This window comes from Zootoca vivipara, chromosome 1 (genome assembly GCF_965207765.1).
Source record: "Zootoca vivipara chromosome 1, rZooViv2.hap1.1, whole genome shotgun sequence".
Classification (NCBI taxonomy): Eukaryota; Metazoa; Chordata; class Lepidosauria; order Squamata; family Lacertidae; genus Zootoca; species Zootoca vivipara.
In genome coordinates, this window is record NC_142582.1 from 25,101,802 (window position 1) to 25,116,984 (window position 15,183).

At 42.5% G+C, this 15,183-nt stretch overlaps 1 protein-coding gene across 2 annotated transcripts in view; it reads left to right on the forward strand.

Moving 5' to 3' along the window:
- The window catches only part of LRP2 (LDL receptor related protein 2), a 139,288-nt gene that overhangs the window by 79,420 nt on the left and 44,685 nt on the right, over positions 1-15,183 (forward strand). For both annotated transcript variants that reach the window (XM_035133370.3, XM_060280370.2), the window contains exons 36-45: positions 431-644; positions 1,502-1,741; positions 2,754-2,942; positions 3,737-4,657; positions 5,806-5,971; positions 6,442-6,600; positions 7,881-8,170; positions 9,818-10,021; positions 11,218-11,460; positions 14,723-14,848. In XM_035133370.3, coding sequence (XP_034989261.3) covers positions 431-644; positions 1,502-1,741; positions 2,754-2,942; positions 3,737-4,657; positions 5,806-5,971; positions 6,442-6,600; positions 7,881-8,170; positions 9,818-10,021; positions 11,218-11,460; positions 14,723-14,848 — 2,752 coding nt within the window. The remainder of the gene's footprint in view (positions 1-430; positions 645-1,501; positions 1,742-2,753; positions 2,943-3,736; positions 4,658-5,805; positions 5,972-6,441; positions 6,601-7,880; positions 8,171-9,817; positions 10,022-11,217; positions 11,461-14,722; positions 14,849-15,183) is intronic.

Consider the following 15,183-nt stretch of genomic DNA (forward strand, 5'->3'; position numbering starts at 1 on the left):
GAGTTATGAGCTTTAAAACAGAAATGATTGGGCGGTTAACGTTGAGCAGGGAAGAGATGGATCCATCACAAAGCATTTAGTGCGTAGCTTGGGGTAGCTCTGGAATAAATTCTGCATTGCAATTTTTTAGCAGATGATTAATTTCCAGAGTCAGTAGGAATGCTTAGCAGAGCAATTCTGTGAATGTCTATCCATGGAATTAAGTCCCATGGTATCCAGTGGAGCTCACACTTCTGTTTATATGATCCAAATGGTTTTTATTTGGGATGACTTTTGGGTGTTTCTGAAAACCGTTCAGTCGTAACTGGGAGGGAGGAGGAAAATTAAGTGCCAGACCTAGATATACTTTAATTTCAGGCATGGAATTCTTGTGGACAGAGATCTGACTTCACTGGCAGTTGTAATACAGTCCGTGACCTTTACCTCCTAGATTGAACGAGGAAACGTGGATGGCACTAATCGGATAACGCTGGTTGTTCACCTCTCTCACCCGTGGGGAGTGGCGGTCTATGGTTCTTTCCTGTACTACACGGACCGGGATTATGAGGTCATTGAGCGGGTTGACAAGTCCACAGGAGCAAACAAAGTGGTGTTGAGAGACAATGTTTCAGGACTGAAATGCCTCCGGGTGTATTATCGAGACAGTGAGTATAAGATGTCACCCGTGAGAAGGTTTCACGAATTCCTAATTTTGAATTACCATTGTGCTTGTTCCTCAGCACCAAGTACAGTGCTTTAAATAATAGCTAAATAAACAAAAATTGAGAGGGAACAAGTTTTAACTACAGGTTGTTGTTTTTTAACCTGTGCAGGTAAAAGCATCAGATTACTGGATTGGGGTTGGATTAGCTATCCAAATTGAGCTGGGGCAGTTGGAAGGAAGAACTTTTCATTTCAGCTGTACATTTATTGTCGTTTGTTGGTTTATTTTAAAAGCTTTTATCAAACCAAACCAGCCAGTTTTGACTCTTGTGGAACCTTACAATTTTATTTCATTTCTAAAACACCCTATCAAATCCAGTAAAGTTATCCCAGTAAATAATAAATAAATCTCACTTGCTTAAAATGTAGCAGCCTCAAGCAACACTCCTGCAGCCCATTGAGCCGTGGTCACAGACAGCAAGCCCACCTGACAAGCTATGCTTCCAACTTTTCACTAAGGACAGGTAGAGAGACTTCCAAGTGGGCTTCCCCGAGAAGAGAGCTCCACAACCATGGCGCTAGATCTTACAAATTGCCAAATATAATTCTTCTCTCATATATGTTTATTGTGAACAAGTTGGTCCATACAGTGGGAGTTTAATTCACTTTGTGGAAATCTGTTGTTACTGTTGGATTTCTTTAAAGATACATTTTCTTTTTTTTACTAGTAGCTTGGGAAAGTTCTTATTTCATTTACAATCCAAGATGTCTGTCCCCTTTTTTGTTCCTGCTTCAGGGTGCTCATGACTTGCTGTTCAATGTTGGTTCCTATGTCTTCTTTTCTCTCTCTGCTTTATAGATTCTGCTGGTTCTTCAAACGGCTGCAGCAACAACCATGGGACTTGTCAGCAGCTGTGCCTCCCTGTGCCCGGCGGGCTTTTCTCTTGTGCCTGTGCTACTGGGTTCCGGTTAAATCCGGACAACAGGACCTGCTCCCTTTACAGCTCCTTTGTCGTCGTTTCCATGTTGTCTGCAATTAAAGGCTTTAGCTTAGAGGCATCTGACCATTCTGAAGCCATGGTCCCCATGGCAGGAAGGGGTAGGTTGAGATTACAGGAGACGAGCAAAATCCTTTTATGCTTAATGCCATAATCTACTGTTGCAGATGGATAATGCCTCCAGTGTCTTTCCTGTAAAACGTGTGTATTTAATGTCCTGAGACTAAAAGTCAGGTGCACAAACCAGCTAAGCAGAAGCGTTTTGATTTAAGCCGATTTACCTTCCAATGAAAATAGGCTGGAATCTACAACATGGGAACAGGGGGTAGATTCAAATTCTAGTAATTGTATAGCAGTGCTTCACAGAGAGACCATAATAACACAGGGATGCTGCTGGACTCCCAACTGCCTTCCTCCTTGACCATTGGCCATGCTGGTTGGGGTTGTATTCCAACAATATTTGAAGAGCCACAGGGTCTTCCTCCCTACTGTAGCATTTTAAACGTCCTCACCATGTACCCAATCTTATGCATAGTTTCTACACAATTGCTACAGAGGCCACAAGTATTGGAGTGGACGTTGTCCATGTTATTGGGACAAAACACATTGATAAGTGGTTTCAGGTGTTAAATGCTCTCCGTGGAACATCACGCCAGCATGTCTGTAAAGGGTACAAACTCAGGTGCTGACTGAATACAAGGAAGACTTCCAGAAGAGAGCCCCAGGGGAGTTGGTACACCAGGAATGACCTAGACTGAGATCTTATTAAACAGGATCTAGGCCAGTGTTTCCCAAACTTGGGTCTCCAGCTTGTTTGACCAGCTGGGCACTTTTCTGGTGCCTCAGGAGTTCCTGTCTGGCTCATTGTTTCTTCTGCTCTTGTATTCCTGAGATTTTCCACCCTGTGGTCTGTGATGTAGCTGGAAGTTCAGGCAATCAGTATGGAGTCCTCTGGTGCCACGACTGGAGTGCTGGCACCCAGAGGCTCTGCATGAACGGTGGGAGTTGTTGACAGTGTCAGGGTTCGCTGGGATCTTAGCTTTTCAATTACCTAAGCAGTGCATTTTAATACAATGAATTAAACAACCTGCTTCCTTACTCGCTATTTTTCAGGGAGAAACGCACTACATGTGGATGTCCACATGCCGTCTGGTTTCATTTACTGGTGTGACTTCAGCAGCAGAACTCCGTCTCAGAATGCAATACGCAAAATCAAGCCAGACGGTTCTTATTTTAGGAATGTCATCACAAATGGCATAGGACTCAATGGAATCCGTGGTATTGCAATTGATTGGGTAGCTGGTCAGTATTACTATTTCTTAACAAACTTGTTTCTATTACTTATCTTTCAGAGGCACTTATGCCAAGAATCAAGTAACACGAAGAATAATTATAATGGCCCATTAAAGCAGGGATGGGAAACCTCCAGCTTAAGGGTCAAATGTAGCCTGGCAAAGGTTTCAGTTTGAACCATGAGGCTATTTCACCCAAACTGTGTCCTGCCCGCCTGTAAAAAGTTGGCCCACAGTGGTGGGGACAAATAAGGATCCAGCCTACAGAGGAGAAGGGGGAGGGGAGCCTGAGACTCACTGGTGCTTGTTCCTGTAATGTTAAAAAATGGTTTAGCATTACATATGAATGCGGGCAATTGGAAATTAAAGTGAAACAATGTGAAATCTGTGAATCTAAGGCTGGCCCTGGAAGGATGTGTGTAGGAAGACACAAGTACAGCTGCTTGTAACGCTGCAGGAAGTGCCAGAGAAACTGCCTTTACCATGGTTTGCTGAGTGAAGATGTAAAATTTAATCATGCAAACCACAGAGTTTGCAAATCCAGTTCAAATCCAACTGATTTGTGGGCATCTGTTAACCATGGTTTAGGTATTCAGATGTAACACCTCTTTTTAGTATGTTGGAAACTGATGTAAGAGTTTGACCCTAAAAAGTGGTTGAAATAAACACCTTAAATAAATTATGATTAAGAAAAATCTGATTAAAATCAAGAACATTACAGGACCATCCTGAAAAATTACATACTTTCTGTGTACTAGGGTATCATACTAGACTTTAGTGTTTGTTTTATTTCATTGCACATAGGAAATCTCTATTTTACCAATGCATTCCTGACTGAGACATTTGTAGAAGTTCTTCGTTTAAATACGTCTTATCGCCGCGTTCTGCTTAAAACCACTGTGGATAGGCCAAGGCATATTGTAGTCGACCCCAAAAACAGATTCCTCTTTTGGGCAGACTATGGACAGAACCCCAAAATAGAACGTGCCCTTCTTGACTGCACTAACAGGACTGTGCTGGTCTCTGAAGGCATTGTGACCCCACGTGGCTTAGCAGTAGATCACAGCAACGGATACGTTTATTGGGTGGACGATTCTTTAGACATGATTGCAAGAATCCCACATGACGGTGGAGAGCCTGAGATCGTCCGCTATGGCAGCCGTTACCCAACTCCCTACGGCATTACTATTTTTGAAAATTCTATGATTTGGGTGGATAGAAACTTGAAGAAAATCTTCCAAGCCAGCAAAGAGCCAGGCAATAGCGAGCCGCCAACAGTTATAAGAGACAACATTGATTGGCTGAGGGATGTTACCATTTACAACAGCCATTATCAGTCTCTGTCGCCTGCCGACATCAATAACAACCCCTGCCTAGAGAACAATGGAGGCTGTTCTCACCTGTGCTTTGCACTACCTGATTTGCAAGCGCCAAGATGTGGGTGTGCGTTTGGATTCCTAGAAAGCGATGGCAAGAGGTGTTCTGTCTCGACGGACAACTACCTGATCTTTGCTTTGGAAAACGCCATTAGCAGCATCCACCTGGACCCTGAGAATCACAGCCCTCCGTTTCGTACAATGAACGTATTGAGAACTGCAGTAGCTCTGGACTACGACAGTGTGAACAACGTGATCTACTTTACTCAGAGCTCTCCTGCAGGCACAGGAAAAATCAGTTATGTTAGTATCTTCTCAGGAACGGGTAACCCCACTGTAGTGGCATCAGGTAAATATGATTAAACATCAGAAACCAGGAGAGTTATTGCGGCGTAGTCTTATAAATATTTACTCAGGTGAAAGTTCAAAGTGATCCAGAGTGATCTGGTGAACATTGTATACAGTACTTGACACTCTAAAAGCTTTCGATAAGACTCCTAAGTAAGCTAAGTAAGTGGCACTATGGTCTAAACCACAGAGCCTAGGGCTTGCTGATCAGAAGGTTGGTGGTTCGAATCCCCGCGATGGGGTGAGCTCCTGTTGCTTGGTCCCTGCTCCTGCCAACCTAGCAGTTCGAAAGCACGTCAAAGTGCAAGTAGATAAATAGGTACCACTCCGGCAGGAAGGTAAACGGCGTTTCTGTGTGCAGCTCTGGTTTGCCAGAAGCGGCTTTGTCATGCTGGCCACATGACCCAGAAGCTGTCTGCGAACAAACGCCGGCTCCCTCGGCCTATAGAGTGAAATGAGCATGCAACCCCAGAGTCGTCTGCGACTGGACCTAACGGTCAGGGGTACCTTTACATTTAAGCTTTAGTAGTCATGGGATAAGAGGACATGTCTTCTTATGGATCAGTAACTGTTTAACTTAAAGGAAGCATAGAAGAGGAATAAATGGATGGTGTAGATCAGAGCTTTCCAAACTGTGTCGCGACGCATTAGTGCGCCGACTGCAGTGTGTAGGTGTGTCACACGAACACTCCCCATGCTTCTCCTGGAGCTGGAAAGGGTTAGTTGAACCTCTGGTTTGTTAGTAAAACTGAATTACTGCATCATGAGATGATGCAAAACTGAATTACTGTGTCACGAAATGATGCTTATCCAAAAAGTGTGTCACCAAGTTGAAAAGTTTGGAAAGCTCTGGTTTAGATGATCTAGTGGTAGGGGTTAGTGTGAGGTAGCTAAATTTGGTGATGGCACCAAATTGTTTGTGGTGGTAAAAATCAAGAGGTGGTTGCAATGAGCAGTCTTCCCAGATATAGTAATGGGGCCTGAACTGTCAATGACTGACCAGGAAAAATATCTGGAGGTGAATAGCTTAACGCAAGTCCCATTAAAGACTGTTGAAGCTCGAATAAGAGCAGTTTTGGTGCATCTTATGGTGGTTTTCACACAGGGATTTATTTGTTTCCTCTATTGTATTGCTCTTTGCGTCTTAAGATTTGGGAACTCCGGATGGCATCGCCTTTGACTGGATCAACAACAGGCTTTATTACAGTGACTATCTAAATCAGACTATCAGTTCAATGGCTGTGAATGGCTCTAATCGCTCTGTGGTGGCCCGTGTTCCACGACCAAGGGCCATCGTCTTGGATCCTTGCCGAGGGTAAATTACAATTTTTATGTGATGAAAAAAGGGATGCCCATTTCTGTATAGCTTGTTGTCTCTCCAGCTAGCATTAATATGGGAGTTTAAAAATATATATATCCAGTTCTTCTTTGTGATCTGCTCCTTTCTCAAGGATTGCTTAGGGCCTCCTTCCCTTAACTGGTGATTTTCCAACTTCTAACCTCCGTCACCTCCAGCAGGGCCAGTTGCCAAGGATGATGGGACTTGTAGTCTAAAACATTTTCTCAGAACCAGATTGGTGGAAGCTGGTTTACGACTTTTCCAGCAAAGGCACTGGCATAGTCCTCCAAGCCAAGGCACAGAAGAAGATGCAATTTAATCCACCCCCCTTAAACTCTTCCCATTTCCTTTTCTTACTTATTAGATGTCTTACTGTTTCAGGTGAAAATGAATTTCTTTACTGTCTATGACTCCTTTTTCCAATTGTCAACTGTATTGTCAATTAGGTACATGTACTGGACGGACTGGAGTTCCAGTGCTAAGATAGAGCGAGCCACACTTGGAGGGAACTTCAGGACTGCCATTGTAAGCACCAACTTAGTATGGCCAAATGGACTTACCCTTGACTATGAGGAACAGCAGCTGTATTGGGCTGACGCAAGCTTGTACGTATTTTGTGTTCCATTTGCTGCATGTTTTACTGTTAGGCTTTCTCAGCTTCTGTCAGATGTCTGTGTGGGGTCCTTGGTTTAAATAATATGCAACTGTTTATTAATGACCACATCCAGAGTAAATGCTAATGATTCCAAGTGTTTTAGAAATGTTAATAATGTGAATTAGGGCTCGGCAATATCTGGTTTTCAACATCACGATCAGCTAAACAGCACGATATACGGCTACATCACAATGTCTGAAATAGGGATGTAACCATGTAGAGATGAACGGGGTAATGATCTGACAGCGGCTGCTACATAGGCATCTAAAATGGATATATTTTTAATTACTTTTAGCATATTGTTACAGCTGTTATTTTATAGTACGGAGCGAAAGGGGCAGCAGGAATAATGAGAGAAGTGATGAGCCACTTCACGGTTTCCCCCCGATATCACAATTTTTTTTACATAGCACACAAATGTTGTGATTTGCTACATATCGCCATGTCAAATATTATGAAACCATTATGCGGACTACAAACCGATTTTGGATGATGTATCGATACGTCGCCCAGCCCTAATGTAACTATGGCTCCCAAACTAGGGTCCATTAGGGTCATTTGGGTGACGCATGGCATTGCTGTAAATTTGTGGTTGAAGGTGAGAGACAGAACATTTAATATTAATTAAATGTTCATATTGCTTTTTAATTGCATTTTTGTGGCTTATCTAACTTCTTACATTTTATCACATTGTATTACAATTTGCAGTCTGTGGAATTTGAAGTACAGTACAAGATAGAAGAAATAAAAGAAGCCATAAAATACTTTTTAAAAACCACCCAGAATTTAGTGCAGCTCATTGCAATTCCCACAGCAGGCAGGAAAAAAACATTTAGAGAGTCTCAGCGACTTTCAAGTGGTCTGTGGGGAAGAGAGATTGGAGACCACTGAATATAGGTTGCAGGAGAGTCCTGAAACTAACAATGGATAGTTACAGGTGTTGGTCTGATGTAGGGAAAAAAAAATCCTTCCAGTAGCACCTTAGAGACCAAATAAGTGTGCATGCACACGAAAGCTCATACCTATGACAAACTTAGTTGGTCTCTAAGGTGCTACTGGAACGATTTTTATTTATTTATTTTTTTAACAATCTTAAAGACTGAGAGATTTAACAAAGACCTGGGCTGTCTCTTTCAACATCCCAATGGGGTCTGTAGACACTTACAGCCACATGGAATGTTAGAGGCTCATGGTTTGTGAGGAAACGCTAACATATCCTACTTGTTTTAGGCAGAGGATTGAGCGTAGCTCCACTACAGGTGCGGATCGTGAAATTATTATTAGCACTGCCCTGTATCCATTTGCGATGACCCTCTTTGATCAGCACATTTACTGGACAGACTGGAATACCCGAAGCATTTACCGCGCCAACAAATACGACGGGTCAGATCAGATGGTTATGATCTCGAACCTCCCCTACAAACCAATGGACATTCATGTTTGGGCCAAAAGCAAGCAACAGCAGTGCACCAATCCTTGTAATCAGTTCAGTGGCGGTTGTAGTCACATCTGTGTACCAGGTAAGATATTTCATGGTGCATTTAATTAAAATGCACATTGTAGCGGAGTACTGGGTTTCAGCAAAACATCCAATTAGCGGAAGGAATTATTATTATTTTAAAGGCTTGCACGCTAATGGAATTTTGGCTTGGCCACCTTACCACTTGGCACAAACAAAGCTAAGCCACGGCAAAACCCAACCATACTCGAGGCTGAAATAATAAACTAGACATACTGAATCAGCCCGTTTATTACGGTATTGCCTGCTCTGACTTGCAGCATCTCTCCAGCACAGCAGGCAAAGATCTTTCTCAGCATCTGCTACCTGATCCTTTTAATATCCATGGAGGTGTCATGGATTGAACCTGCATACTGTCTATCACTGAGAATAAAATCATAGAATTGTAGAGTTGGAAGGGACCCTGAGGGTCATCTCGTCCAACCCCCCGAAATGCAGGAATCTCAGCTAAAGCATCCATGACAGATGGCCATCCAACCTCTGCTTAAAAACCTCCAAGGAAGGAGACTCCACAACCTCCGGAGGGAGTCCATTCACTGTCGAACAGCTGTTACTGTTAGAAAGCGCTTCCTGATGTTTAGTCAGAATCTACTTCCTTGTAACTCGGAGCCATTGGTTCGAGTCCTGCCCTGCAGAGCAGGAGAAAACAAGCTTGCTCCATCTTCCATGTGACAAGCCTTTTAGATATTAGATATCCTAGCTTCTCCCAGTCTCCTATTTCCAGGCAATGCTTACTGCATTGTCAGGGGAACATGCAGCATTCACTTAGGCTTGGCACACAGTACACCTTTAATTCTGGGCACTGCAGTTCATTAAGGATAGCTGGGAATTGTAACTCCGTGAGGGGTAAACTGCACTGCCCAAAATTCTTTGAGGGAAACAATGTGCCTCAAAGATACAGCGTGCACTGAGACTGCTGGAATGCCTCAAAGCAGTTGTAATACATCCACACAACAGATGCAAGTCACTAATACCTTCCTCTTCTCATGATGACTGGCCATAGGAACCCACTGTGGAGAGTTGGGGGCAGGCAGGAACCATTTTTCAGGTGCACTGGGTGACAGTGGTGGGTAGGTATGAACACAATCCTCTGTGCTTTACAGCCCCGAGCAGCTCAAAATGTCATTGGTCTGAAGAGGTATTGACTGTTAATACGGGAATGCTATTTTCCTCGAAATTGTACTCCAGTTTCACCATTGTGGGTGAGGACATCCATGTGGTCATAAGCCCACGACATCAACATTTACCCATTTTTTTCCATTTTTCAAAATTGCCGTCTTGTGTATGTCTGCTTTGAAGGCAGTGATTAAATTCCCACTGGTGCCAAATGGGGGAGAACTCAGTGCTAAGCAGATTTGAAAACTTAACTTGGCACAGCTGCCATGTTACGTTCAGCAGCAAAAGACCTGAAGAGACCCTTCTTATATGCCGACATAAACTAATATTTATAGACCTGAAACCCCTAACTCTGCAGTGGACTCATTATCAGAAAAGTGGCTTTGTACTTCAGGGTACAAAGTTAATGGATCGAGTCCCTTGTGCTGTAAAGGAAGCTACAGTGTGGGTGTGGGTGTAAACTAACATTCTGGGGGAAGTCTTATGTAGAGATGTTGACCTGTTATCATTTTCTTGCTGTAATTAAATACAGGTCCAACTGGTGCCGAGTGTCAGTGCCCTTCTGAAGGACACTGGTATTTAGCCAATAACAACAAGCATTGTATAATGGACAATGGCACCAGGTGTGGAGAAGGGCTCTTCACCTGTCTGAATGGCCGGTGCATCTCCGAACGCTGGAAGTGTGACAACGATAATGACTGTGGAGATGGCAGTGACGAACTGGAAAGTGTGTGTGGTAAGCACTTCAATAATCAAATCAAGCTCTTACCCAGTTGCTGTTGATTTTGGTGTGGGAGTTGGAAACATTTTGGGAAAAGTTCGAGAGATAACCAATATGCGTTTGATCAGAGAACCATTGGGCTTGTGAACAGGGCTGTGTACAAGAGCTGATCTCATTCAGAATGTAATTCTTTTAGTGTAAAAACGAACAATTAAAACTCTTCTTTGGTTACTATGAAGGACACGACAGCAATGTTGAAACTAAATTACCGTGTTCAATTTGAACAGTGTAGAGAAAAATAACTGATTTCCAGAAGTGCTGGGAAGTATCTGCCCAATTGAGAAAAAAGTCTACAATGTGTGAGACTTGGGGATGAGAAGCTCTTTGGAGTAGAAGATGTCCTTAAATAATTGACTAACAATTAAACATTTCTTAAGACTGTTTCTTCCTCTAAGATTTTGCAAAGTTAGGACTCTAAGCTACCATTCCCCTCTATGAAATCCATTGGGTGCATAAATCCATTCTGGTAGGATGGTTCTCCTTGCTGAGCAGGCAAGGAGGGAGAAAAATGGGAGGGGAGGCTGCATCTGAAGGCCCCTTTCTCATAACACTCAGTTATAGAATTGGGAGTAGATCTATGAAGTGAAATAAAAGTCGTGTTTTCCATTGACTTTTTAATGGCAATGCGGCCTTGTAACTTTAGGGCAGTGTCTTACATAGGAGCCCCAAATAAAATATTTGAGAACCCCCCCCCCTCCCCAAGTTGATGGGCATTCAAATGGTGTGGGTGCACTGTGTCATGTGATTGATTATTTGGGGTGGGTCTTGCTCCCTCCCCATATTTTATTCAAGTTTGCACCCCTGGTGTCTTAGCTACAGGACTCTAATCTACTCCCTCCACGCCCTTCCATTTGAACTTCTTTCTGGCTCATTACGTTTTCATTTAGGGCAAAAAGGGGTTCACAGGGGTTTGAAATGTCTGGAAATTTATTATTCATGTAGAAATGAAAAGAAACGCATTGCCTTCTATATCTGACTGATTCAAGGTGTGTATTTTATTTTACATGCAGTCCGTTTTGCAGCCGTGTTTGCCCTGGCAGGTAAAACAAACTGAGTGCTGTGTGTGCCTGTATTTCTTTGATGTGTTTGTCAAGGCCTTCTGGTTCTCTTCTGTCAGTGACATTGCTTTGTCGCCTCCTGTCTCCCTTCAGCTTTTCATACCTGTCAGCCAACAGCTTTCACCTGCGGCAATGGGCGGTGTGTACCCTACGCTTATCGCTGTGATCACTACAATGACTGTGGAGACAACAGTGATGAGGTGGGCTGCTTGTTCCGAACTTGTGACTCCCACACAGAATTTACTTGCAGTAATGGAAGGTGTATATCTCTTGAATACGTCTGCAATGGTGTAAACAACTGTTATGATAATGGCACGTCAGATGAGAGAAACTGCCGTAAGTTGATTACAAACTATGTATTGTCCTTTAGGATCTCACTCGTTAGGCTACAGAAGAAGAAACGTCTTTTTAAATGAATCAATCAGTAAATATTCTGTAGAAGAAAAGAAAGCATTTTGCAAAAACTGTCAATTTTTTTTGACACAATGGCATCATTTGCATGTAACGCTAAACCAAGCTGTGACATAGCAAGAATGAGCAAATATGTAGGTACCCAGTGAGAAAATCATGGCAACTTCCCTTTTCTGCTGGTCCTCCTGATGCTATGCAAACCTGGGATCTGTCTTCTGCAAACTGTTGAGTTGTAAAACAAGAACAAACCTTGGTTACCACTTATGGGTTTTTGTGAGAAGCTTCATACTTAATGCCAAGCCAAACTATAGTTTCACTTTGGCAGTATGGCAACAGCAGGGCTGAGGGAAGAGTGAAATAGCCATGATTTTCTCCTGGGTATTTGCAAGCTTGCTTGTTCTCACTAAGCCATAGTTTGAAGTAGTGTTTTGTGGAAACCAGACCACTGTCAAATCTACAAGGAACATTGAAAAACTGAATGGCTGCTGTTTGATTGTCTGTTGGCACCTGAGAAATGTTAGAATAATATATAAAGCGAGCTGGTTCTCACATCACATTAGCTGAACTATACTTTTTGAAAACAATGATTTAAGGTGAACAAGCAGTTTGCTCACACTTGATGGCTCAGGTGAGGGTGAGCAGATGTAAAAAAAGGGAAAGGCAGTTTTAGTGAAGACTGGGTTTCCTTTATTGCATATATCAACATGACTGATTTATTGCATTTGCCACCATGGAACATTATGGCAAGGACTTGAGTCAATATTTCATGGTGCCATTTGTTGTGCAATTCTCGGGGCACGAGGAGAGGGCAAATTGGTTTGGTTTGGATTTGTATGATTCAAGAATGAAAAATAAGCATATATGATCCCAATTGCTTCCTTTTCTGTTCTTGCTGCTGGGCCAGAGAACAAACAAAATAGGGGCTGGTTTCATGTTATTTGTGAACCAGTGACTGTGGTTTGTTTCCTAAGACAAACCATAGCAGGGAAATCAAGGACAAACTTTAAGAACATAAGGAGAGCCCTGCCAATGGTAATCTAGTCCAGCGGCCGGCCTATGGGAAACTTGTAAGAAGGACCTGAGAGCAAAAGCGCTCTCTCAACTTCTGATTCCCAGCAACTGCTATCCAGAAACATTCTCGCTTCAGACAGTGGAGGTTGGAAGCAGTGTGGCTCTGCATACCAGTTGCAGTGGATCACCTTGGCTTCTCAGCTGTGGGTTTGTTTGAGAGTTGTAATGAAAAGCCAGCCTCTGGTGTGCTTCCTTCAGGGCACGGCAGGAGTGGGGAGGGAGCAATTTGAGAGCTTTAGAGAAGTGTGCACCAACACTGCTCGTTCAAATCGAATCGTGTTTTAAAATAGGCTAGTTTAATGTGAAGTGAACCAGGCCAGTTAAGGATAATGTGTCCCAGACTGAATTATATAGCGTATCATTAGTGCATATTTTATAACCACCCCAATTTGTTAGTTCTTTGAAATTAATGGGGATGTTGGCATTTCCTCCATGGAAATGATTAATATACCCAATGTACCTAGTCCCATAGCTTTTTTTAGACCAAGTGCTTAAGATGTGGGTTTTCCTTATGTCTTCCGTCTCTGGTTGGTTGCTGATGGAGCAATAGCCAGCAATGTTCCTGTGCATGCAATGGCCCCGACGCCATCTTTGGTTGGCTGTACAGTACAGTTTTTGCATAGGACTGAAATGAACAGAGAATGAGTTTTGTGGTCTCCAGTCTTCCTTTCTCTACTTATATCGCAAGACCAGCAGAGAGAGTTTCCATCAGTGAAACCTTTGACACATGTTTTCAATAACAATTCCTACTAGATGGAGGTGGGACTGTCAAGAAACAGGAGATTACACTGTCTCGTTTGCCAGAGAAACAAATAGTGCCTTGGTAGCTACGGTGGCTTATGCCAATTTTCTTGGAACCTAGAGATCAGTGGACTGATAGGAGGAAGGTGAATAAGGCCCTTGTCATGAAGCCCACCCCTTGCTAGCAGCTGTCTCTCAGGTGCATTGCAATAGTGTGCCCATTCAGTCAGAAGGAAATCCTGTTATGTTCCATGCATGAACTTTGCATATGATGTCTAGGATTGCAGTCTAGATAGACCCCTTAAAACTTTCAACCCAAAATGTGCAGTGCTTACCAGTCCTGAAGGTTGGGCTACGAGGGGCTCTCTGGACCTTTTATTGTTGCATGCCTCTGGCCATGATACACTGCTCGAAGGTTGTTTGCGACTTGGTGAGTCGCAGGATGAGCAGGTCTTAACAGTAAATACTAAACCGGGGGCTTTGTTGTGACTCTGGATTAACATTTGTTGCTTGGTTGTTCCAAGGCATTTCTGTAGAGCAGTTGGCTATAGCTGATGGAAGAATATATGTTTTGAATCAAGAGGCAGATGCTGTTTAGGAAGACAGAATGTCCTTAGACGAACAGATTCACACATACAAGGGAAAGCTGACTCAAGCCTTAACTACTCACACAGCCGTTTTAAATACTTGCATTGAAAATCCATAGTTAAATTTGGCAAATAATTTAGAAAGGATTGTGATGTTACATACGTGTGTGTGTGTGTGTGTGTGTGTGTGTGTGTGTGTATAACTGTTCTATACAAATATTATAGACTGATGACAAATGTTGCTAGGTTCACTTAAAGTTGTCCAGCTATGACTAAATATGCCATGTGAGTTAGTTAGTTAGTTTCTGTCTCTCATGTTATGAGGCACAACCTGTTTATTCTGTCTAACAGATAGAAATCTGCTCCGTGGATATGCAGTTTGAAAAGTGCTTTTTACCACATTTTGGATAATTCTCCGAAATGACTGCAGAAAGCAGAAAGGCAGGAGAAAGCTGCAATCATGGTTCAAAAGAATGTATATCTGATTTAAATAATGAGCATATATATCAATGGATAAAATAGTTATTTTGAACATCCAGATAATGAGATTGAGCATGAGATAGTTAAACTACTACCCTCAGAGTGAATATATTAGCTCAGTCTTGGAGAAGGCATATTAGGCATATCTGGGATTGATTACTAGATACATAAGGGTACCTTTTGAAATTTCATCCCAGAACAATGCTAATAGGGCTGTGTGCAATTACTTTTTGAAAAAACAGAAGCGTGTTATTTTTTTAAGAAATTGAAAACTCTTTTAATTTTATTTATTTTTTTGCCCTTTAAAGCTGACCGTACTTGTCAACCTGGTTATACAAAATGTCAGAGCACAAACATATGCATTCCTCGAACATATCTTTGTGATGGGGATAATGACTGTGGAGACATGAGTGATGAGAGCCCAACTCACTGCGGTAAGCTAATGGCTCCCCCCAATTACCCTCCTCCATTTCCTTTGACTCTGGCTTGATTTCTGGTAAAAAGCCAAACATTCTTGTAGCTTCTCTTCTTTGTTTTTGCTTTTTAGGATTGCCTTGCAAAAGACACAGTTGACGTGGGGGGGGGAGGGAGGGTGGAGATGGCTATACACCATAACTTCTAGAATTTTAATAAAAGACAGAAGCTCCTTAAATAAGAGAATCATGGACACTATTGGAATACTGTATGTAGAAGTGGCGAAACTCACTAGAAGAATAAGGAATCAAGATGATAGAGTCTTTAACTTAAGAATGGAAATTGTTTATTGATT